We start from the raw sequence: 26,399 nt of genomic DNA, 5'->3' as shown, positions 1-26,399 counted from the left end.
GCGCGGCCACAGCCGGCCCATAGCCCAGGGGTGGGGGCCGGGACAAAGGCCAAACCAGGGTGGGACCGTGATGACCGGTCCAAACCTGGGAAAGTCCCACCCCCCAGCGGGATATGGCAACCCTACACACAGTAGACTTGATAAAGAGTGCTAATCTGTGTTTGGTTAAATCTTTCTGCATTCAAGATGGCTTATCTTTTGTGTCATTATTCCCAGCTCCACTGTAAAGCATAGGAACTGAATTAACTCACCCAAAGTGAAGAAGGTGCCCAGGAGCAACTGGGTCAACCACCCTAGTCAAGATCCACTTGCAGATCCTAGTTTCAACAGGACCTCTAGTCATCTCAGCAGGAAACTTTCTCACAACTTTCAGATACTTCCCTCCTGAGCCTCGAAGGCCTTGAGACTCCAGCAGGTGCCACCATTATTCTCTGGGGATAGACCATCTTATTAGGCTCCCTCCACACACACTGCTGAGGAGTGAGGCAAAGAAGCAACAAATCCTAACCTCAACCCAGTGTAATCTGGCCGTGCTAGTTCCCCCTATATGAGACCTACTATTTCTAGAGCAGTGTTCCTCTGTCCAGTAGCAAAGATGAAATCAATAGTATGTCCTGCCATATGCAGTGGCCCAATGGGATGTTATGGTTGTCATGGAAAACATGAACTCCTGAGCTGCCTGGAAATGTTGGCATTGTCATGGACATGGAAATCACCTGTGAACAGGTCCTCAGTGTCTGCAACACCTAGGACTTTATCGCACCAGGCTTGTGGGACGTTCTGAGAATGGCCCGGCAGGAAACGGAACGAGTGAGGGACGGATTTTACCGCACACACCAGTCCCTCATTAATAATAATAATAATTTTTATTTATATCCCGCCTTTCCAATTGCATGATCAAGGCGGCTTACAAGACAAGAAACAATAAAATACAGATAAAGCATCACAATATAAAAAGTTTAAAAACATCATTACTAGGGGTAGGAACGGGAATCTATACAAATCACAATTCACTAGGGGCAAGAAAAAGACAATATATTGCACTAATCCGGGGTCGAAAAAACAAGAACAAGGAGCAGAGAAAGAACACTATTACCTAGAGTGAAAAAGCCAGCTGGAATAGATGCGTTTTTAATTGTTTCTTAAAAGAAGCTAAAGATGCAGAGGAACGGAGCTCTATAGGGAGCTTATTCCACAATGAGGGGGCGGCGATAGTAAAAGCCCTCTGTGAGGTCCTCACCAAATGGGATTTAGGGACCTCTAACAAATTGGTCCCAGATGTTCTGAGTGTGCGGGGCGGATTGTATGGGGAGAGACGGTCCTCCAAGTACCCTGGGCCCAAGCCATTTAGGGCTTTATAGGTCAAAACCAACACCTTGTATTGAGCTCGGAAGCGAATGGGTAGCCAGTGGAGATCTTTTAAAATAGGTGTTATGTGGTCTGTCCTGGAACTACCAGCGACCAGTCTGGCTGCCATATTCTGCACCAATTGAAGCTTCCGGGTTTGGTACAAGGGTTGCCCCATGTAGAGCGCATTGCAGAAGTCCAATCGAGAGGTTACCAAAGCATGTACAACAGTTTCAAGGTCCCGACGGCCCAGGTAGGGGCGCAGCTGGCGTATCAGCCGAAGCTGATAACAAGCACTCCTGACCGTTGCGTCCACCTGGGATGTCAGATGAAGCGACGAATCAAGGAGTACTCCCAAGCTGCGCACCGAGTCCCTCAAGGGGAGCGTGACCCCATTCAGGACAGGCTGACAAATCTCACCACCCGGAACCGAGGGACCTATCACCAGTACTTCCGTTTTCCCTGGATTCACACTGAGTTTGTTCTCCCTCATCCAGCCCATTACCGACGCCAAGCAGGCATTCGTTCTGTTCCCCCTCTCTTCCGTGCCCATTCCATTCCAGAGGGAACGCTTTTTGAGAACTGTTCTGAACAGTTCTCAAAAATTGCCCCCTCTGGAACGGATTGAGAACGGAACGAATGAGGGACTGGTGTGTGCGGTAAAATCCATCCCCCACTCATTCCGTACTCGTTCCTGCGCCTTCCGTTACGTCCTCAGAACGGACCCAGAAGGAACAGTGCGGTAAACTTCCTAGTCTGAGCTCAGGAGAAGAGGCTGCTGGGCAGAGGAGTATACCTACAGAATCTCTAATATGAAGAAAAAAAAATTCCAAAATCCTTAATATGAGAAAACAATATCCTATACTGTATATTGGGGACTTACGAAAATCAAAGAAGAGAAATACAGTGAGCACTTGGTATCCACTGGGGTTTGGTTCCAGGACTCCCTGTGGATACCAAAATCTGTGGATGGTCAAGTCCTATTAAATAGGATGGCATAGTAAAATGGTGCCCCTTACATAAAATGACAAAATCAAGACTTGTTTGTTGGGAATTTATATATTTTTGAATATTTCCAAGCTGTGGATGCTTGAATCTGTGGATAAAAAAAAAACGTGGATGTGGAGGACTGACTGTACTATTCTGATAGAATATAGCAATCCTTCTTACCTGCATCCAGAATCTATGCTGATGTTGTACAGGCTGGACAGAGCTGGGATAAACTAACTCCAGCTAGCTTTGTCATTTGTGTTGGCTTCCTGATCCATGGCCAAATCAAGTATTATATATATATATATATATATATACACACACACACATACTAAGAAGCAACTTGTTATTAATAATACTGCAGCCCGAAGGGCATACTGATAGGATAACAAATCTCTAGTTAGTTGTGAGGGGAACCAGATGCAGGAATAGAAACTAATTTTCTAGCCCCACATTTTCTTAATAGGTCTCTTGACCTGCCCATGTCATAATGCCCACCACACAGGAGTATTTTATCAGTGGTGCCCTACTGCTTTCTCCTACCAAATACATCACCAAAGAACAATACAATAGGAGACACTAACAATGGGCCAGATCCCTTAATGTAGAAGCCCACCAACCACACAAACAAATGTAGAGACCCTCACCTTCACAGTTTCCCTGAGTTATGTTCCTCTTTTGGTGCTTCACCCTCCAGGGACAACAAGGGAAAGCATCATCCACACTGGGTTCAGCTAAATACTTCTCCACCACAATTTCAAGGCAACTAGCCAGTTCGAGTAAGACTCATAGGACTGGGCATTTCTACTACCAGAAATAAAGCTCATCGCACTGGGACAAATAAGCAAAATGTCCTCCTTCACCACAAGAACACAAAGCTAAACTTTCCCACCATCTTCTCAATGCTCTAGATGTTGCAGCAATTATCTCCCAGGTGGATAGAGACATTTTCCGTCCCATGGGTTTAAAAAAGCTGTCTGGTTTTGATTTGGGAGAAGGGGACCATTTACTGCTATACCGCATGGTTGATTTGATCCTATACCTTTCTTTTCTGGCAGAAAGAAGAGAAAAATTAGAGATAAAACACTCCAGAATTTCCTTCCCAGAGAGGAAGAAAAATATATGGAGCTGTAGTGTCTGTGTGAACAGTGTGCTGTATTTTTAAATCTGTTATTGTAACACTATTTTAAATACATTTTTAAGTGTTTTGGGAGTTTTGAATCATGTTTTTTTAAAAAAATAATACGTATATTTAATTGCTTTTTAACTTTTGTAAATTACCATTTTAGCTAGATGTTTTTTTTTTCAAAACATTGTAAGCTGTCTTGAATTCCAGTTTGGGAGAAAGTCATGATACAGATTCAATAACATAAACAAACAAACAAACAAACAAACCCACCCATGTAGCATTCTATTAACTGGGAGGGGATCCCTATCAGATTTTTTTGAGGGGAGCAAGTGAATTGCACATCTCTTTAAAACTAATTTAGTGTAGTGGTTTGAACATTGGACTATGGCTCTGGAGAGCAGGAATCAAATCCCAGCTCAGGCTCATAAACTCAGTGAATGACTCTGGGCAAGTTGCACACTCTCAACCTTAGAGGATACCAATGGCAAACTCCCTCTGAAGAAGCTTCCCAAGGAAACCCCATGATAGGTTTGTCTTAGGGTCACAATGAGTCGAAACAACTTGAAGGCACATAAAAGCAATGACAAGAACATTTCCAAAAATCAGAGTTTCAGGACAAATACAAAGACTGAGTAGTATAATAAAGCAACCATTCCAATTCATCTTGCATCTGTGTATGCTCTGCATAAGCATTTTTGCCAAGTCTTTTAGAGTTGCATTCTACAAAAGGATTTTAAAATTAAAGTATACTCTTTTGTAAATGCTGCAGCCAAGTCACAGTTTCAATACCCCTGTGTCTTGCTGTATATAAAAAAGGAAAGGAGTGCTTTGGGGGCACCAGCAAGGATGTTAGATTATCTCTGTGCACTGCACAGTCAGCCTGTGGATAGAAAAGTTTTAAACACAGTGGGCTGCAACCATCATAATCCAAAGACTGCAAATGCCTGTAGGCAGGGGAAAAGGTGATTGCTTCCAAGGGCAATATTTATACCTGACACCTCCCACATGCTCTCTGGCACACTTGCACAAACATTGTTCTCCTGGAATATGTGTACTTGTGCCAGCATAGTTCTGTCATCTATCATTCCTCAGGAATCTAGCTATTAGTTCTTAATGAACCCAGGCATGGTCTGAGATTAGGATGCTGTTACTGTTCATAACAGACTTATGTAATTGTGACAAGCATGTAGGAAAGTCACAATATGGGAATAAATTCTGTATGGAGGAGAAGAGTTAATATGAAGATTATGGGCTAGGCAAGGCCACAGTTCAAAAACAGAGTGCAGGAGGAAACAGGAGGGAGCATCCAAACTGAAGTAAAAATATACAAAGCCTCCAATTCAGGTTAAAATCGTTGGTGGCCCAATATCAGTAATTATGGCCCTCAACAACTAACATCCCTAGCCAGTATTCCCAGTTGGGAAGGACTATGAGAGCTTGAATCAAAAACCTCTGGGAACACAGATATTAACTTTTGTCTATACTATGTAATACTTAAAAACACCAAAACAAAACAAAAGTTGAGTCTCCTTATCCAGAATTTAAAAATCCAAAATATTCCAAAAACCAAAACAGTTTTCATGGGTGGCTAAGTTAGTGACAGCTTTACTTTCTGATGGTTTAGTGTACACAAACTTTGTTTCTTGCACAAAATTATTAACAATATTACATAATATTATTTTCAGGCTATGTAGATAAGGTCTACATGAACCATAAATGATTTTTGTGTGTAGACCTGGGTCCCACCTCTATGATATCGCTCTCTCTCTCTCTCTCTCTCTCTGTGTGTGTGTAAATAGAAGTACAGTCCTCCTTTCCCTTACGGGGGCGATCCATCCTGCCCCCCACCTGCGTAAATGGGAAACCGTGCATGCTGGTGCCCCACTGAAAACAGTGGGTCACATGCATGCGGTGCTGTGCATGCGCCATGAGCACCATTAATTAGATTGTACTGCGGCTACAGCGTATGTTAAAAGCCACGGAAGGGAAGCAATAAATAATTGCAAAACACCATCTTGTCCCAAGAACATCAGATAAGGGAGACTCAACCTGTATCAGTCTGTTTTCCTTGTATTTTTCATTTAAATTAAATGAATTTGAGGTCCTAAATTGTAGTTTACTTAGCTTGCGCGTAGGTTCAGCACTGAATCCAGGTGGCTGAAATATCTATAATACAGGTATAGTAATACAATATACTATAATACAGTATAATTTTAGATCCTATATAAAGTTGTTCAAATCTTACACATGAACACATACCAGCTTTCAACTTTCTGGCTTGATTCAAAGAGAGAGGGAACATGTACATATTGTGATTATTTTGGTAGTGCTTTTTTAAAAAATACAATGCTATCATTGGGCTATGACTCTGGAGACCAAGGTTCATATCCCTGCTTGGCTGTTGAAAGCCACAGCCTGCCCATACAAATGGGCAATTCTTACTCTCTCAGCCTCAGAGGGAGGCAAAGGCAATGCCCCCTCTGAACAAATCTTTCCAGGAAAACCCCATGATAAATTCACCTTATGGTCACCAAAGGTTGGAAACAACTTGAAAGCACCCAACAACAAATTGTTTAAAAATAATTTTAAAGAGATATGCTATTTGCCTGCTCCCCTCAAAAAAATCTGACAGGGATCTCCTCGCAGTTAATGGAATGCTACATGGATTTATTTAAAACTGTAGCCTCAGGAAGGCATAAAAATACCCCCCCCCAACTTTAAAAAAAAAGACAAAGCTACAAACAATCCCCACACACCTGGTTGTAGACCTAGGATTTCTGGATAGAGTTTTTAACAGCTGAAGGCAAAGAGAATGGCATGGTAAGAGGTGCAGCCTAGAATTCTATGTGCAGAAATAGGAATTGTGACTACAAAACCGCCCAATTAAATATATTACAATGAATTTAGAAAACTCGGTGCATAGAAAATACTTTCTCCCTGGTGCATACCTCTTCCTCTTCTTTCTTTTTTAAAAATGTATTAGGCATTCAGAATTATATATTCAAAGAAAAATGATCAATCTTCAAAGAGACTGAACAACAGTAACAAAGTGGCACACTTTGCAAAGAAATGAGAATAAAACAAGAGGCATACATAGTCATTAGATTATGTTCTGGAGCATTAGAGAAAGATCAAATCTTTCCAGAATGTGGTGTGAGACAGCAAAAAAAGTTGCGCAGCAGGGATCCTGTTAGCATATGATACGAACTCAATAGTGATCGTTTTGTCTGACATCATAAAGTACACAACATTTCTGTGTACATTTCTCTATGAAAGCTAGCTTCCACATTCTTTGATGCCAGTGGTATGCAGACAGTGATTCTATAACATCCAGGATCCAATTGTGAATTTCCAATGGATCCCATAATTGCAGATACAATCACAATTCTGCCTTCTGGTATGCTTTAAAAGCTTTAAAAAACAGACTTTAGCATCATGGAAGGCTTCAGGTTTGTTGATGGTGGTGGGATAAATGTTCCAGTTCTACTAGCATTAGATATGGAAATATACCATTGAAACTTGGTCCATATGTGATCAAATCTTTATAAAAATAACAATGGCCACTGTAAGAAATTCCAAGGATGGGATAAAATTTCAGCTCCTGATCAATTATCAATGTAAAATAATATGGTATTTTCTATGAGTGCTAAACTCAAGACTCCCATTCTGTTCAGACTGGTCTTTCAAGAGTGTGGGATGGAAATGCATTTCCTTGAATCATCAGCCTGGCATTCTGCTGGAAATACTGGGGAAAGGCAATTCTCTTCACAGGAATAAACAAAAGAACACTGGAAGCTTGTTTCAAATAAAGATGGACCATGTAGCTAAGCACTATCAACACTGACTGGCAGAAGCTCACCCGAAGTTCAGAAAGGAGATGAGACTCTTTGCTCATGGCACATTGTGACGAGTGAGAAGACATTTAAAACACTACGTATAGTCAACTATGTGCAGTAATATTAATAATGAAAACATCACCCATGGAAGTGAGTGTCAAAGTCCATGTGGCCTTGTGAAAGTTGAACAACAGCTTATCAAACTCCAGGAGTGAAATCGGTGTTGAGTGAAATTTTTAAAAACTAAGTCACGCAACTAACTCATACTACCTACAAATACAGGAAGGTTGTGCTCATACAGCTTTTTCATTCTATTTAATCTTGTAATTTTATTCATTCACCAGGCCAGCTGTATTGACAACTGAGCTGATGAAAATAACATTTCTAAGGAGAGTTTACAGTGAAAGAAAATGTCAGAATTATACCCCACAGAAGAGTCACAATCAAGAGTGTGGATACATAATTTCCATCCACAGTATATCTGAATTTGAATAAATTTAATTGTTTGGTTTAAATTGAAATCAAAACATTGATTTCAATTGTGCATAATACGGTATAGTTTGGGTCATATAGGCTGTCTCAACCTGTATGAACCTACCTGAGTTCTGAAATCTTCACAAGAGGCCTTCCTATGGATTCTACCATCTCCACAGCTACAACTGGTGGGAACACAGAAGAGAACCTTTTCCCAGGCTTTGAAATTCTCTCACTAGAGAGGCTGTATCCGTACTGTACAAATAATGCAGTTTGACATCACTTTGAGTGCTGTAGCTCCAGCCTATAGAACCTTGGGATTTGTAGTTTTACAAGGTCTTTAGCCTTCTATGCCCCAATGTGCTGGTGTCTCACAAAACTACAAATACCAGGATTCTGTAGGATGCAGACATGTCAGTTAAAGTGGCGTGAAACCACATTACTTCTACACTGCAGAGGCACCAAGAGATGAAAACAATTCCCTCTTTGATGTCCATTCACTGGAAGGTTAAAATGTTTCTATCGCAACAAGCTTTTGGGAAGGTACAACAAGGGTTTGTAATAGTGTGCAGCACTGTGGATTTTAATTTTCTTGTTTTTGATGGATTTGTTTTAATTGGATTTAATTGCATAAATCACATTTTAACAATAATGTTTTATGTTTTCATCCTATGTACTTTCAGTCATATCTGTTTTAATTTTTTGAAAGCCATCTTGAGTTCTAGTTTTTAGGAAAAGATGGTATAGTGCATTCTGCTTTAAAGTTGTAAGCACCCTTGTGCTTTGTGTTGGAAGAATACCTGGATATAAACTAAACTAAACTAAATCCAGGGGCCTGCATGTCCTCTCAGCTGCACTCTTGTCCCTCCTCCCCACTCCAGAAAGGGAACTATGATAATTTGCACTTTTCAATATTCCTTTATTGGTCATCTCTTCAGCAATGTGAGGAAGGAACCAGAAACCTCAATGGCTTGGAGAAGCAGTGAAGGGAGCAGTTCTTTCACAGGTTATCTGAAAATGCCATGCACACCACATAAATGGTCATTAATGGTTATGGACTACTGGTGCTTCATCAACAGCTTCCCCCACTGCCTTGCCTTTTGTACACAAAGACATCGAGAAGTTATCATCAAGAATATTAAATGTGAGATCATTCGTTCTGGGCCAAAAGTGTTCAGTGCTAACTCCAACAAGGCCATGATGATCCTAGCACTGTTTCTGTTAAGCAGTTATGTTTATTTTAAAGTCAGAGGTTTCTCTGTGTTCCAGGAGATTTTTAATAAGCAATTATATTCTAAAGCCATCATGTTAACTGATTGTTGTGTATGTGTGTGCATGTGCTTTGATGGTGTCCCACCAATTCCATAGGGTTTTCTTAGGCAAGCAACACTTAGAGGTACTTACCCATACTTAAAAGAGACCACAGAAAAATATTAACTTTTTCTAGTTTGGCTCTTTCTGCTGAGAACTTACAGAGAAATCACAATAATATTAAAAATGTTGCTGTAATGCTGCATAAAACAAGGTTAAGAAAGGAGCATTCAACCTATAATAGCATAGAGAGAAACCTTTTATTTCATGAGGTCTTCCTAAGATACGGTTCAGTAGTTCCCACTCAGTGAGATGCTGCTGCATGCAATATGTAGCAGAGATTACAACCACAATGGAAACCAAATGGAGCATAGAAATAGCCTTCAGGAACTCAGGCAAATGCATTTTGATATTCAGCCTGACTTTCAAAGCCTTGTGATATTTGAAACTCTCACCATCACACTTTAATTATACTGCAAGTTTATTTTGCACTGTATTTCTTAAAACTATATGTTAAACAGGTAATAAAACAGAACAGTAATGTGGAATTTATATAATTTAATGTATTTAAAAAAAAAACCTCAATGGGAAAGTGGGTTGTTGCAAAAGAATAACCAATCTACCACAACTGCTGAGATGTTTGCATCGTACGAGTAGTTCACAAGTGCATATAAAACCAAATGTCTGAATCCATCATATTTCTGGGAAGAGTTATGCTAGGCAGGTTAGAGTCAGAGTGACAGAGTTGTAAGATTGGAAGTCATTTTAAATGTAGTTCAGACTGCAATATGGGAAAAATATGATTACACAAAGACTATCCTTTGGCTTGCAGATCTAGAAATGACTGTTATATACCCCACACAATTCATTTCAGAACAATGGAGAACAGGAAAGATCAAGGCTCTCAGTAATAAAGGTGAATGCAATTCATTTCTTGTATCAACCATGTGTTTTGTGGTCAGCCTCATGTCCTAAAGTGAATGCCCTAGGTATGCTTCCCATGCAGTATATAAGCCATATAAGTCATCTTCAGACAACCACTCAAAATTCCTTCCCATCTTATGGCCCAGTACGGGCTATGCTGAAGTGTTGCTTCTTGATTTTGAGTTCCTCTTACAGTAGTCTCTTTAACTTATCTGTATTGATAAATGATCATACAATAAACTAACTCAGCCCACTGCTATTTTTGTCTTCATCAACTATATCCATTCTGATATATACAGTTTTAATTTATTTATTACATTTTACCTCGCCTTATCACAGACTCAAGGGATACATCCATTCCTTTATTCTATTTATCCACACCTGAAGGTTTAGCTTTTGTAACAAGGATTGATATTATGGATAAACGTGTAATACCAAAGTACTTCCTCTCAGAACTACTTCTGGCAAACTTTTTTTTACTGCTCTTGTCTGTGTATCTGCTTTCAAATCTGTTGTGGACCTATGACGACCCCATGAATTTCATATGGGTTTCATAGGGAAGGAATACTTAGAGGTGGTTTTGCCTGTTCTTTTCTCTGAAATATAGCCTGTAGCAGCAGAAATTCATTACAGTTTCCCATCCAAGTTCTACCCAGGCCTGATCCTGCTTAGCTTCTTAGATCAGATGGGATCCAGTGCATTGGGATCACTTAAACTGAACCCACAATAATTATGGATCTGTAAGTGAATGGAAATGAAAATACAATGTTGTGGTGACTTTTGAGGCACATTTTCCCTTAAATAAAGAAAAACCTATTCTGGAGATAAGGTATACATCATAAGAACATCAGGTGATATTACATCAGAAAGACAACAATATGACCTTTTAAAGGTTATTAATGTAGTGCTAAATGCATCTCTTTAGCACCTGGCCTTCAAAACTCACTTCATTCAAAGCTTCGCTGCTACAAACTCATTGACTACATTATAAATATCTATACACAGATAGCATGGGTGGAGACTTCACAAAGAATAATGCATTTTCCTTTCCTTGTTTCCATGACCAAATTAATTCAGCCCATTATCATTCTAGTTGTTAAAACACTCCATTTAATGTCAAGTGGTTTATTTTTACTTGAATATGGTTCAAATTAACAGAAAGCAACAGTAAACAAAATTTTGAATATTGATTAGGTCTAGCTTTCCAGCTAATGAAAGCAAGTATATATGCAAAAATAACAGCATGCCTTGTAGAGAAAGATCCTGTTGTATATCAACAGTGGCATTAACAATGTTGGTATAAGCCATAGTGGCAGCACTGTGGTGGCAGGGTGAGCAACACATGGGGCTGGAGAAAATAAGGCTGCATCTACGCTGCAGAATTAATGCAGTTTGACACCATTTTAACTGCCATGGCTCAATGCTATGGAATTCTGGGGTTTGTAGTTCTGTGAAATATTTACCTTCTTTCTCAGAGAGCTTTGGTGCCACTGTAAACTACAAATCCAAGAATTCAATAGAATGGAGCCAAGATAGTTAACAAGATGTTAAATCTGCAGTGTAGATGCAGCCAAAGTTCAATTCAGCATGTTTCGAAAGCAGACTATTTCTCCAATACTGGCTTTTGCAAGGGATGGAAACCTCAGAGTTAAAACTTAAACAGCACAGGCAATTTTGACAGTGAGACATCTTAGAATCATAGAGTTGACAGAGACCACAAAGGCCATCCAGTCTAACCCATTCTGCCATGCAGGAACATAGAATCAAAGCACCCTCAACATAGTTTTTTGTGGGTTTTTCAGGCTATGTGGCCATGTTCTAGAAGAATTTCTTCCTGACGTTTCACCAGCATCTTCAGAGAATGCTTGCCTGGAAAAAGTGGGTACACGTACACACACACACACACACACACACTGTGTGAGCCTGGGAATGCAGGAGTGATTTGCATGTGTATTGTTCTGTTGCTGATGGCAGGCCTCAGGCTGGGAAGCTAATGCAAAAGAGGATTAGTGTCTACTAATTGGTGATCATTATGTGCTGGGAAATCCCCTGACTGTGAGTGGTTTCCCATTTGCATTTGCTGAGTCCTTATTTTGCTATTCCTCAAGACTGGTAGCCAAAATTTGTTCACTCTTCTTGAGGAATTTCCCCCCCTCTAACAAATTGCAAGAATGAGGTATCCATTTCTGACCAGGACTTTAGTGAGGGCAAACAGTTCAAGGCCTTCTATCACCTACATGGGCAATTTGAGGATAACTCAAAAACAGCAAGAACAACAGAAAACCTAAATTATTCAGCTGACTCAATGTGCAGTTTGGCCCTGAAAACAGAGTTTTTGCATTGTTTGCCGAAGCTCTTATTTAAGGGACAATCATACCTTAGAGACAAATAACTTAAGGAGGGTTTTTTTTGTTCATGTTAGTATTTTATTTTTTAAAAGTCTGTTGCATGTTAGTATTTTAATGTCTACATTTTATTAATTTGAATAGCTAAGGTAGTGAGATATATATATATATATATATATATATATATATATATATATATTACACCAGCTTCTACTGTGTGAGGAAATTTGAGACTTGTTGTGTTAAAAGGCATAGCCTGAGTAGAGGTATTTGTGACAGCCTTCTAGAATAAGGCTGGACCATCGCTTTCACCTCAATTTATCCTCTACTCAGCAAAGGAAAACCATTTCTCCAATATAATGAGACAAAGGAGTTGAACACTACTCCAATTTGACTTGACCTGTCAGCCATTGTAAGCAGTGGCCCCTACAAAGTACCACAAGTTGTCAGGTGTGCTGAACCTGTAAATGAGCTAACTGAACATTCATATCCTGGCAAAAAGCATTTCGGTAGAAGGGGCTCCATAAATTCACTGACTTGGAAAAACTGGTTTCCTTGAGAAATTTAGTTACCATGACAATTTATAATAAGATGCCACTGTAGAAAAGAAAAAGGAGGAGGAAGGACAGGAAAACTGACTGACGACATTGATTAATACGCTGGCAAGTTGCATCTGAATTTAAAGTTTTCCTCCAGCCTAACCGGCCCGTTAATATTCCAAGAACCTGAGCAACATGCTTCAACAGCAAGGTAAGTTCTATGATAAATGTGTTCTTCAATCTGTGCACCAGTCAGGCAGCTATAAAAATCAGAATAATTCATGCAAAGATTTCCATTATGTTTCTAAACACACTTATTTACATTTTAAATCACTGAGCAGACAATATGAAATATCCTTCATTTAGACAGGTGTGAATGAGAAAACAGATGCGTCCATTAAACTAGAAACAATTCAATGAACAAGAAGGAAGAGAAGAAGGAAAAGCAGGGTGGGATGGAATTTTTTTGTCATGTCTTGGCTTTTAGGACTTAGGGTCACTCTGAAACTTACCTGAAAAAATACTGCCATAGCTCCTATTATTCTCTTCTCTTGGACAGCTGATCCAAAGCTGTCAAAGTCATCAGGATTATAGAAATAAATTTGCATCTGTTGGGGAAAAAATGATAGAAAAGGCAATTGTTAAGAAACTGAGGCTAGGATGGAGTGGTGTATAATACGTTGCCCTTATACATGGGAGACTTAAGAGTAAATCTCTGACTAACCTATGAAGTTCCCTGGATGAATTCAAAAGAAATACTTCTCAGTTCTGATTCTTTCTTCCTCTCCTGCTTTAAATAGTTGTAAAGACTAGATGAATGCCCCTCCCCCATGAGTTACAGACATTTCAAAGTGGATGCAACAAAGTCTATTCATCATAATAAATATACAGAACTTTTCACAACATTGTAGCTTGCATATTTAACCAAGCTGCAAGCATATAGACTACAGTGAGGTCAAACTGTCATTTCCACATCTCAGCATGCAGTTATTTTTCTGATCATAACTGCTACCTGAACAACACTAGCATATATGGGAAGACCAAATATTCCCTGATTTGTAGAGACATTTATTCTTAATGAATAATATATGCAACGTCCTCCTGCTCTTGTTTAAACATGAATCAACCTGGTACCCATCAGATATGTTGGACTAAAATTTCCTTGAAGATCACACCTGAAGATTCTCAGGTCAAGTAATCCTGGTATAGCATCTTCCCAAATCTGTGGCCTAGCAGTTAATTCTGCTTAGGTTCTTTATTTTGATTGTGCAAATAAAATAGAAGTTATTAAATTACCATTTTAAGGCTATTACATTAATAATAAATAAATAATAATAAAATTTTATTTATATGCCGCCCTTCCTACGATCAGGGCGGCTCACAACAGGTTAAAACAATCGAACAATAATATACACATTTAAAACACAGTTAAAACAAGGCAACAATAAAAAGCCCCATAGCCCAGCCTCTTGGCCACGAAAGAGGAGGGAGGCCCACAGGATATTTATTCGGGGAATGCCTGCTGGAATAGGAAGGTTTTGAGATCCTTCCTAAATTGGGCCAGGGTAGTGGACGAGCGGAGCTCAGTGGGCAGCGCGTTCCAAAGGGCTGGGGCAGCTATGGAAAACGTCTTTCGAGTCGTGGAGACTAACCTGGCCCCAGGCACCTTCAGTAGCTGCTGCCCAGACGTTCTGAGGGTGCGAGGCGGAATGTATGGGGAGAGGCGGTCCTTTAGGTATCCTGGGCCCAAGCCATTTAGGGCTTTATAGGTAATTACCAACACCTTATATTGGGCTCGGAAGCGAATGGGCAGCCAGTGGAGATCTTTTAAAACCAGTGTTATATGGCTGGTCCTGGGGGCACCAGTGACCAGCCGGGCTGCCATGTTCTGCACCAATTGTAGCTTCCGAGTTTGGTATAAGGGTTGCCCCATGTAGAGTACATTGCAGAAATCCAGTCTCGAAGTTACCAGAGCATGTACAACAGTTTCTAGGTCCCTCTGGGCCAGGTATGGGCGCAGCTGGCGAATCAGCCCAAGCTGATGACAGGTGCTCTTGACCGTCGCATTCACCTGAGCAGTCAGGTGAAGCGACGAGTCAAGAAGCACCCCCAGACTGCGCACGGAGTCCTTCACAGGGAGCGTGACCCCGTTCAGGACAGGTGGAACCACCGCCATTCCTGGACCAGGAGAACCTATCACTAGTACCTCCGTTTTCTCTGGATTCAATTTGAGTCAGTTTTCCCTCATCCAGCCCATTACTGACTCTAGACAGGCCACGAGAGGAGAGACGCCATCCCCAGTCACTGCATCAGTCGGAAACATAGAGAAAATAATTTGGGTGTCATCAGCATACTGATAACCCCGCGCCCCATGTCTCCGGATGATCTCTCCCAGCGGTTTCATGTAAATGTTAAATAGCATGGGAGACAGAATGGCCCCTTGAGGGACCCCAGTTTTAAGGGCCCGCTCATCAGAGCACACGTCTCCCAGCTGCACCATCTGGGACCTCCCGGAGAGGTAGGACCGGAACCACTGGAGCGCAGTGCCCCCTATTCCCACCTCTGCCAGGCGCCCCAGAAGGATACCATGGTCTATGGTATCGAAAGCCGCTGAGATGTCCAAGAGCACCAACAGGGACACGCTTTCCCTGTCGATGCCCAGACGGAGATCATCGACCAGGGCGACCAGGGCCGTCTCAACCCCGTAACCCGCCCGGAAGCCAGTTTGAAATGGGTCCAGATAATCCGTTTCATCCAAGATCGCCTGAAGCTGGATCGCAACCGCCCTCTCGATCACCTTTCCCAAAAATGGTAGCAGCGAAATAGGCCGATAATTGTTATGTACCAGGGGGTCGAGGGAGGGCTTTTTTAGGATCCGTTTTACAATGGCCAATTTGAGATCCGATGGAAATTGCCCATCCCTCAAAGATGTATTAATTATCCGGTGTAACAATGATGTTACTACCGGTCCCCCCTGGGCTGCTAACCAAGAGGGACAGGGATCAAGGGAGCAGGTTGTTTTCCGAACGCTTCCAAGGATCTTGTCCACATCCTCGGTACTCACCAACTCAAACTGATCCAGTTTAACATAGTCCACAGAGGCTCTGGACACTTCTACCCTAGGTTCTGCTAAAATGTCGGCGTTCAGACCTTCGCTTATACGAGAAGTTTTATCCGCAAAAAAGTCGTTAAACAGGTCACAGCAGGCCTTAGAAGGTTCAAGGATCTGGTTCAGGGCAGGAGGGAGCTGAGTTAGCTCCCTGACCACCCTGAACAACTCTGCCGGACGCGACTCAGCGGACGCAATACGAGCACCATAGAACGAGTTCTTTGTTGCTCGTATTGCCTTACATTAAGGTATATTCTCTTGACTTCAAAAGTTCTTACACTTATCTCATGATTCCCAGGTTAAGAAACATATATTTTTCTTCCATGGCAAATCTTTGGTATACAGAAGAGACACAAAGTACATTTGAGTAAACCTGAAGTTAGGCAGAACAGTTGTCATGGAGCCACATTAATGAGCTATGGTGATGTATTGCTTACGCAAATATGAAAGCAATCAGGGAACAGCTTTATTCCATCTGCTCTCCTGCAGGAGCCATCCTAATTTATTAACAGGAATGCACTGCAAATTAGGGCCATGCACAGAGGCAGCAACATGTGGATGGCCTTCTGTGCTATATAATCAACACCTGTGCATTGACTGCTCTTACATTTACAAACCCTTGGAGTGTCAGCAACACCTGCAGTTCAATACCATTCCTCTCCCCACATGGAAAGGTTTCATTCATATTCCTACTCTTGTGGTGCTCTGAACAGAAACATCACATCATTGGCATTTTCCACAAGAGTAGCCATGTTAGTCTGTAGCAATGGAATCCCAATAACTGATGTACACATTGGATTGAGAATCAGTTTGACATCACCTGTTCTAAAGTTACCTTAACCACAAGTGATTTAATTTATGTGCTGCCTAGGAAGTTGTATACACCACGTCAGTTAAATAAGCAAAAGATAACAATGATACATAGAACGCACTGTCAACACACACACTGTTATGCCAAATAAGGAACATATTTGACAACAACAGAAAAACTTCATATATAAGTAATATTAAAATGAAAAATATTTAGGTCATATCTACATGCAGAGACAGACATATTCAGAAATGATAAAACATTATGGATATATGTTATTCTATGAGTATTCAGGTGTAAAATTCTAGCCTACATGCAACATGAACAATTTTGCAGAAGATGCTTAACATTAAATGCACTGGACAGCAGAAGACACACAATAGCTGATGCACAATTGGCTTCCAGTTCATGTCCCATTTCCTATATGATCTTCTCCAGGTGCTAGTCTGTCTAAGCAGAACCAGTAATACTACATAGTGCACACTGTTACACAGGGAAGTTTTCAGCCCAAAGCCACACAAACATTATTATATTAGAAGCCTATATTCTTCCAACACTGGGGACCAAAGCCACTCCATTATATCAAACAATATTACCTCTATGCAAATCTTATCAGTTCTTGGTAGCTATATCTTCATTTTTACTGTTTGAAAACTTAGTATTCTGTGTCTTGAAATAACATATACAATAATGTTCCTGCTCAAGACTATTTATTCCCAAATAAATGAAAATTTTAATTTATTTCAAAGGAACATACTGTAACTGATGTTATGTGAAAAGTCTTTCTTAAAGGTAAGAAATATAAGATAACTGTCCATTTTGCCTCCCCCCCCCAAATAACCTGTCTCTCATAAATATCCATTCTGCCTTCCTGTGAAGGTACAAAAAGGAATGGGTCATCACCATTTTACTGGTGTGGAATTATCTTATATTCAACAAAGAATTTTAAATCATTGTTCCCTAAGAGTCACAAGAGGGGCACCAATATTTTTTCCCCATCTTATAGAGATGTTCAGATACACAAATACTTAAACTTCTCAAAGCTTTTCTCACATAAAATAGGCCAAATGGGCATATGATTACACATACTGTACACTTGGCAGCACAATTAGAAAAACTGGTTTAACTGAAATATTCTGTTCTCTGAAGTGATGAAAGGAGTCACAGAACATATTAAATGTTCTCCTTGCTTAAAGTTCCTTTAATGATCTCAGGACTTCTGTAGAATGGACCAAAACGGCCTTTGTACAGTTGGCCCTCCTTATCTGCATATTCAATCACCCATGGTTTGAAATCCTTCAAAAGGTATATAAATCCCAAAAATCAAGCCTTGATTTTGCCATGTTATATAAAGGACACCCTTTTATTTTGCTGTTGTATATAACAGGATTTGGACATCCATGGATTTTGGTATCCACAGTGGGGTCCTGGAACCAAACTTCAGCAGATACCAAAGGCCCACTATATTTCTAATTCTTCTAAAACCAGTTTGTGAATATGCTTTATAACCTATAATGTGACTAACTATATCCCAATGTAGTTAAATGAGTTTTAATAGGATATACCAGTGATGAATAGTGCAACAAACACTTCATGCTATCCAGCCTCAGTTAAGCTGATGTCTAGGTACCAAATTGGCTGTTCTTTCTTCTTCTGTGGTAATGCTAAATGGGTAATCCCTCCAGGATAACTGTCCATCCAATCTGCTTCCTGTTTTGGAATGTACATCCTATTTTCTGTCACTTCTGGCTTACTTTCAGATGATAAAAAGACCTCTCTCGGGCCTAGAAGAGCTCAGGGAGAAGTCAAAAACATGACAAAATTGCCCCTACCAGAGGATGCAAGAACATTTTGACTAAAAAGAAAACAATCTGGGGCCTCAAAAACTGCATGTGATCCAAAAACTGGTTGACACGTTTGCAGCAGGTTGCTGGGATTTTAGAAAGCAGCCTTTTTCAGCCTAAATACCCTAAAGATACCAGATTCCACCTGATCTTGGAAACTAAGCAGTGTTACCCCTGGTTAGTACCTGGATGGGAGACTGCCAATGAATAGCAGGTGCTGTAGGCAACATTTCAGAGAAAAGAATTGTTCCCCAGGCTCACAAAGTACACTGGGGGGCAGCGGCAATAAAATTTGATTTTTTTAAAAATCCTTCTCACCTTCCCCCCAAAATGGGCTTTAAGGAGACTATGCAGCCCACGGGCTGCACTTTCCCCATCCTTGCTCGTACCTAACTATGCTATTGTTTGGCCCATCTTTATCTTTTTATCTCCCGACAAAGACCATGGGAACTCAGCAGAGAATACATTTGCCTGGCAGAGCTGGAGGATACATTTTAATTGTTTTGCCTTCATATTCCCAGCCTCATAGATCCCTGGCAATCTCTTACAAATTAACAGCCTCCAGCTTTGGACTACTCTGAATTTATACAAGAAATTCAACATGATACATTCATGCACTGGTGTTAAAATTAAAATCGACTTGGTTTTAGGTTACATTGCTTTAGCTCTATTCATCTGAAACAAATAAAACAAATCTCAAGTAATGACGTTCAGTTACATGCCTTATTCACAGTGAACTAAAATCCAAATAAAAAATATTCTGAAGTAAAATTACTATATCATGGCAGGAAAAAAAATCCATTTAGCTCAGAATATTCAGGTGGCAAATGCATTCCAGGTTATCTTTCTACATAACGCTTTAAGGAAGTGGATCTTTGGTTAAGTGTAGAGAAGATCGCAACTGAGAAGGTGTTTTATAAATGTGATGTTCCATGTAAGGATTTTAGATCTTTTGCAGATGTGCCTAATGGATAACCTTGATATCCATCTCTAAATAAGCAGAGGCTTGCAGTTTGCTTCACTATCCTGCTACCAACAGTGACAAGCACATGTGTTTGGGGAGCTTATAAAGAGGTCATGAAAGAACACTCCTTCCCTAGTGTGGCCCAGTTGAGACACAATGGAAAACAATGGCTTTCTGAGCTTTGATGAGCTTGAGACTCATGCAATTCCCTTATCCTTACTTATTTCACACCCCAAAAGATATGCTGGAAAATTTTTGCTTCAGTTTTTAACCAGCCACGGTTATCAAGATGTCTCAGTGCAGGGAACTGTGGCTGATTAGAGAATCCAAATATGGTTTCACATCCTGATTTGGGAATTGCATCAGTCATAATGAGGTTCTGCTCAGTGCGGGTCAGAAATATGGAACAGGGTCATGCTCACTTGCTCTGTGCCATGGGCAATCAGTTCTTCATTTGAATTCTGTTGCTCCACGCAGTGAATGCCTCTGGGATACGTGAGGCAGTAGTAAATATAGGAGTATCTCTCTGGTTTGCTATTCTTCAGATAATTAAAAGATTTGTAAATTGTTTGCACCAAACAAATATGTAAGTATTTTGTCTTTATTCACAAGGAAGTTGTGCAAACTTGCCTACAACTCTATTTGTTCCTACCTACAACTCTGAGTAGCAAGACATTTGTTGTTGTTGCTAACTGCCATCAAGCTGACTTTGACTTATGGCAACCCTACAAATGGGAGACCTCCAAGTATTCCTATTATCAACAGCTCTGCTGAGGTCTTGCAGACTTAGGGCTGTGGCTTCCTTAATGGAATCAATACGCTTGTAATGCCATCTTCCTCTTTTACTATTGCCTTCCACCTTACCTTTTCTAGTGAGTCAAGTTTTCCAGGCACAATTCAACGTGCTGGTCATGACCTATAAAGCCCTATATGGCTAAGGTCCAGACTATCTGAAACACCGTATCTCCTCATAGCAACCAGCAAGGATCCTAAGAAGTAGAGGAGGCTTTCTCTCAGCCCTGTCACCATCATAGGCTTGCTTTTTGATAGGAGAGAGAGGGCCTTCTCTGTGGCTGTTCCCACCCTCTATAACACTCTTCCATGGAAAGCTAGGCTAGCCCCCTCGCTGCTCTCCTTTTGCCGGCAACCACAGACATTTTTATTCAAGCAGAGTTTTAATATAAAAGCATTGTCAGGGAGGTTTTGTACAAGGTGTATGCTCTAATTATGTTTCTAACTTTTGTATGTTTTATGTGATTTTATATGATTTGACCATGATTTTAATTGTTTTTAAATTTTTATTGTAAAATTTTAAAACTGTTTTAATTTGTGAGCAGCCTTGGGTTTCTTTCCAGGAGAATGGTGGCATATAAATTAACTAAATACCTAACTAATGATACATCCAAAGTATGACACCCTTAGTTTAGTTGTCTTCGGGTTTCAGGTTTGAGTTCAGGTTTGGTTTGCTCTAGGACCTGTTTATCATTTTGGCAGCAGTCCACAGTGTCCACAGAACTCTCCGTCAGAACCATATGTGTTTAATAGGTCTCCTGCTACGTGATCTGCCTTACTTGAGTGGATACCAAAATTTCACAGTGGAATAAAAAATCCAGTGCATGTGAGCAATATTTACCTATTATTACTTCTAGCTATCCAAAAGTATCATACAATCTAGCTGTATTCTTTTTAAAAGTCTGCAAGTTTTTCAAAACAGTTCAGTGCTATGATGAACCAGTCAGCTGAATGCAGAGGGAATAGTTAAGTAGGCTGCTGGAGAGCCAAAATATTTGGAGAAGAAGATAGGGCTAAAAAGGACTTCAAGTACAGAATACTGAAGAAAGTACTATGAACAATTTGCTTTGATTCAGTGGAGCTAAGTATTGAACAGACTAATCTTTAATTATTATTACTTCTCTCAGCTGCAGTGTGGGAAGGAATTATTCTCAACCACCGTTTGCCGTGGGATGTGAAATCCCTTGCTTGGAACCAAATAGTATGCAAAGTCTCTATATCCATGTAACTAATTTCTTTGTAAGGTTTTAAGCATGGCAAAAATATTTAGGGAATTCAAAGTTTTATCACAGTGCATTCGATTACTTGTAGTTGTGAGATAAACAAACAAATGCCAGCAGGACTCTGCAACATGAATCCTATTTTCAAAATAAATTTAGGTACCTAATGGAGTTATCACTTTTTGGCCACAATCCCACACAGAATTAGGCATACTTAAACCCTTTGGTTTTGGTGGGCTTAAGCATACTTACCAATGTGTTGGACTTCAGCTTATCTTTTCTTGTGGACTTATAGTGATAACATTCTAAAATCTGAAGGGCTAGAAACTTCAACAGCCCTGTTGGGGAAAAAAAGCTGCTAATTTTTATGAGCTGTTCTATGTGTCTTCCACAAAATCCTACTCTACTGCTTCATTGCCATGCGGAAGTGACCCTAGCTTCTGGAAGGATGTGAATAAGATAAGCTTCTAACACATTTAACAGCAAAAGCCTTGTATCGTATTGTATATGAATTGTTGTACAAGAAGCAGCACAGCTAATTTCAGAGGGGCTTAGCACCAAAAGGATGGTCACCAGGTGATGAATTGGCCTAGTAAATATGTGTGGAACAGCTGAGATCTGTACTGGTGATGGAAGGATGGCCCTATCAACAGACTCACAGATATGCAAGGTAGTAATATGGGGGGAAGAAAGGAGTGCTGAGATACTGCCCCTTTCTGCTCCACACAGAGGCCACAGCAACCAAATGGCACAGCCTCCAGGAGCCCTACAAAGAACCCGCTGTGCATACGTCATCATGGTGCCCCCATGTGGATGGGGGTGGGCCATTATGGCACAGTAGGGCTCGACAGCGTGCGGACACTCTGCTCTTCCGAGCCCTAAAATCAGCCCCAGGCCAACGCTTTGTGCCAGTCTGTATTGGGCCTATGTTAGCCAGAGTGGTGTAGAGGTTTGAGTGGACTGTGACTCTGGGCTCTGGAGACAAGGGTTCAATTCCCTGCTCAGTCATGAAACTACTGGGTAACCATGGGCAGCACATGCTCTAAGCTTCAGGGGAAAGCAATGGCAAACTTTCTCTGAACAAATCTGGCAGGAAAACCCATTATAGGTTTGCTTTAGAGTCACAGAGTCAAGAGTGAGCAGCCATCATCATCACCATCAGCACCACCACCTCCTCCACTTGCCTTTTGTCCAGCCCTGGGATTCAAGGTGGCTTGCAAACATTAAAAATAGATGCCAGTAAAGTTCACATCATTCAAATGTTGAACTATAATTAAACTATCAAAAGGATTAACAACAAGGTAAAAGTATAACTATAGTACAAGGTAAAAGTACAATTGAAGAAGAAAACAAAACCAGTTATCATACCAAAATATGATTTGAGCAATAACACAACAGAATTTACTGACAATATAAGGAAAAGATCTGCGCATAATCGAACGTGAACCAGAAGAATTATGGTCAGAAGCCAGGGACACAATAGAATAGCAGACAGACACTCCCAGTAATCAAAAAGAAAGGGACAAAACCATGGATGACATACAAAATGCTATAAGCAGTAAAGGAAAGAAGAGAAGCAAAACAAAAGAGAGATGGGAACAAATTCAGAATCATGAATGCAACAGTACGACTAGTGCAAAAAGACAAAGAAAACTACTACAATGACCAATGCAGAGAAATAGAGGAAAACAACCAAAAGAGAAGACTGAGATACCTATATCATAAGGTCTGGGAAATCAAAGGGATATTCAAACCAAGGACAGGGATACTCTATGACAATAAAAATAACACAATTCAAGACCAGAAAGGAATTAAAAAGACACTGTATGCAATACAAAGAAGAGTTACATAAATGAGATGACAAAATAAAGGACACATGGAACAAAGAGCCATATGAAAATGAAGCCCAAATGCTAAAAAGTGAAGTAGAGGCAGTATGTGTAATGGGGAGGGGGGGCACACCAAATCACCAGGAACAGATGATATTACAATCAAACTGCTTCAATCCATACTAACAGAATCAATTCTAGTGCTTGCCAATATATGTCAACAAATATGGAAAACAAAACAAAGTCCAACAGTTTGGAAATAATCAATATACATCCACACCCACAAAAAAAGGAGACACAAAAGAGTGCAGCAACTACAGGACCATAGCACTAATCTCCCATGCAAGCAAAATAATGCTCAAAATTCTGCAACATAAACTCCAATCATACATGGAGAGAAAAATCCTAGAGGTCCAAGCAGAGTTTAGAAAAGGAAGAGGCACTAGGGACCACACTACAAACATACGACAGCTAATGGAGAGCACCAAGGAATTCCAAAAGCAAATTAGCATGTGCTTTATAGATTACAGCAAAGCCTTTGACTGCATCAATCATGAAAGATTATGAAATGCCCTTGAAGACATGGGAGTGTCAACACATCTAATAATCTTCATGAGGAATCTGTGCTTAGGACAAGTGGCCACTGTTAGAACAGAACATGGAGAAACAGAATGGTTCCCAATTGGCAAAAGTGTCAAGCAAGGCTGCATCCTCTCACCTTGCCTGTTCAACCTATATTCAGAACATATTATATGGAAAGCAGGCTTGAACACAGAACAAAGACAGGTGAAAACAGGAGGAAGGAATATCAACAAGCTAAGATATGCAGATGACACCACATTACTAGCAGAAAACATCATAGACCTGGAACAACTACTAATGAAGATCAAGGAAGAAAGTGGAAAGGCAGGTTTAATTTTGAGTATAAAGAAAACCAAAATTATGTCCATGGAAAGCTTACACAAATTCAACCTAGACAATGAGAAAAAAGAAATAGTAAAAGAGTTCTCATGCCTGGGATCAAACATTGATCAGAATGGGGACTACAGTCAAAAAATCATAAACTGACAGCCTTCTAAGCTTCTGTGCACTCGCCTAACTATTTAAAAATGCCATCCAAGCCAGTGGCCATCACTAAATCTATCGCAGTGTATTCTGTATATTAATTATGCTGTTAGTTTTAAAACTACTTCTGAATGCCCTCAAACCCAATTGCAAACATTTAATCCTCGACTGTCTCCTGTCCCCCAAATGCTTTACAATAAGCTCCAACCTTCTATTCTTTTTACATATGCTTTTTCAGTATCTTTTAATATTTTTCTTAAGAACATTGGGAAGACTTCATGTAGCAAGGAAAATATTTTTACTGACCATGCTGAAGTACCCCTGGCTTATTTATAGTGTTTGCTATTTGCCTTCCACTACTACTGTCACTTATGCCAAGCTGCCTTTCCTTATATACGCCTATATGATTTTTTAAGACATTTATTTATGTATCAGTAACAAATAATATGAAATGCCCTATATTTGAATTGGTTGTTTCTTTCTAATATGTATATATTTTGATTGGTTAGATTTTTATTGATTTATCCTAAGCTAGTCTTGAGATCCTGTGATCTGGGCAGGATATGTGTTTTTCAATCAATCAGTCAATCAATCAATTAACTGAGAAATATATACAGTCGGGCCTCCATATCCACAGGTTCTCTATCCACAGATTCACTCATCCATGGTTTTAAAATATTCAAAAAAATTTTCTCCAAAAAACTAAACCTTGATTTTTGCTATTTTATAAAAGACACCATATTACTACCCCATTGTATTTCATGAGACATGAGCATCCATGGATTTTGTTATCCATGGTGGCGGGGTCCTGGAAACAAACTGCAGTGGATACCAAGGGCCCACTGTAATTTCTGCATTCTTTTCTTCTTTCCAGAATTTCTGAACAGTTGCATCTAACAGGAAGAATCTTTAAGCAAGCCTAAAGACCTCCGGAATGAAAAATAAAATCACTTAGATTAACAGGTGACAGTTATGTTGCTTCAGTCCTGCAACTCCTTACATCCTTCTAATTTATTACCATCTAGGCAGGGTATGGAAAGTTACTTTTTAGAATATAACTCCACAAATCCTCCAACCAGCTTGGCCATTGGCAATGTTGTCTAGAGGATTCAGGATGTTGTATCCAAAAAAATATATATTTTGCAAGCTTTGCAATTTCCAACTACTTTCTTCTTTTTTTCTTTTGCTTGCTTGCTTGCTTCCATGTTGGATGGCTGACAGCATTTTACCAGTTTAGGTCGTGTAGATCTGTGAAAACTAATAATGTTCCTGAAATAGCAAGAGGATTCTGAAAACTATATATAATGAGCTGACCATGCTTCAAGCAATGCAAGATGCAGACACATATAGTGTTCCATCATCTTTCTAGACAGCTTCCCACATTAATGGTGGGTGGGTGTGCCTCAAAATCTCCAGCTACAACAGAAAGTAAACTAGGGTTACAGATTCATGAAAACTTGCCATGCAGGGACTGTTAAGAGACCAGTTTATTCTGCTACGTACTACGTTTAAGCTATCTGAAAAACTGTATCTCCCATACGACCCTGCAGGAACCCTAGGAACTTCAGGAGAAGGCTTTCTCTCAGTCCTGCCACCATCATAGGCTGCCTTGGTGAGGACATGAGAGATAGCCTTCTCTGTGGCTACTCCCACCCTTTCGAGCTCCCTTCCACAAGAGGCTAAGCTGGCCTCTTCCCTGCTTGCCTTTTGCCAGCAGGCAAAAACCTTCTTGTTTAAGCAGGCTTTCAATATGTAATTGTGCCAGGGAGGCTTTTTTAAATTGGTGTTTGTGTGTTTTATTTTATTATCTTTTACAGTATATGTCTTAAAATACTTTTATATTGTTTTAATTGCGATAATTTGAATTGTT

The 26,399-nt window shown here is 40.1% G+C and overlaps 1 protein-coding gene across 8 annotated transcripts in view; it reads right to left on the bottom strand.

Annotated features, from left to right (window-relative positions):
* Window positions 1–26,399, bottom strand: part of PTPRG (protein tyrosine phosphatase receptor type G) — a 745,385-nt gene that overhangs the window by 233,332 nt on the left and 485,654 nt on the right. For all 8 annotated transcript variants that reach the window (XM_042447272.1, XM_042447274.1, XM_042447270.1 and 5 more), the window contains exon 5: window positions 13,408–13,503. In XM_042447272.1, the coding sequence (XP_042303206.1) occupies window positions 13,408–13,503 (96 nt within the window). The remainder of the gene's footprint in view (window positions 1–13,407; window positions 13,504–26,399) is intronic.

This window comes from Sceloporus undulatus, chromosome 2 (assembly GCF_019175285.1).
Source record: "Sceloporus undulatus isolate JIND9_A2432 ecotype Alabama chromosome 2, SceUnd_v1.1, whole genome shotgun sequence".
NCBI lineage: Eukaryota > Metazoa > Chordata > Lepidosauria > Squamata > Phrynosomatidae > Sceloporus > Sceloporus undulatus.
This window is presented reverse-complemented; position numbering and strand designations above follow the sequence as displayed.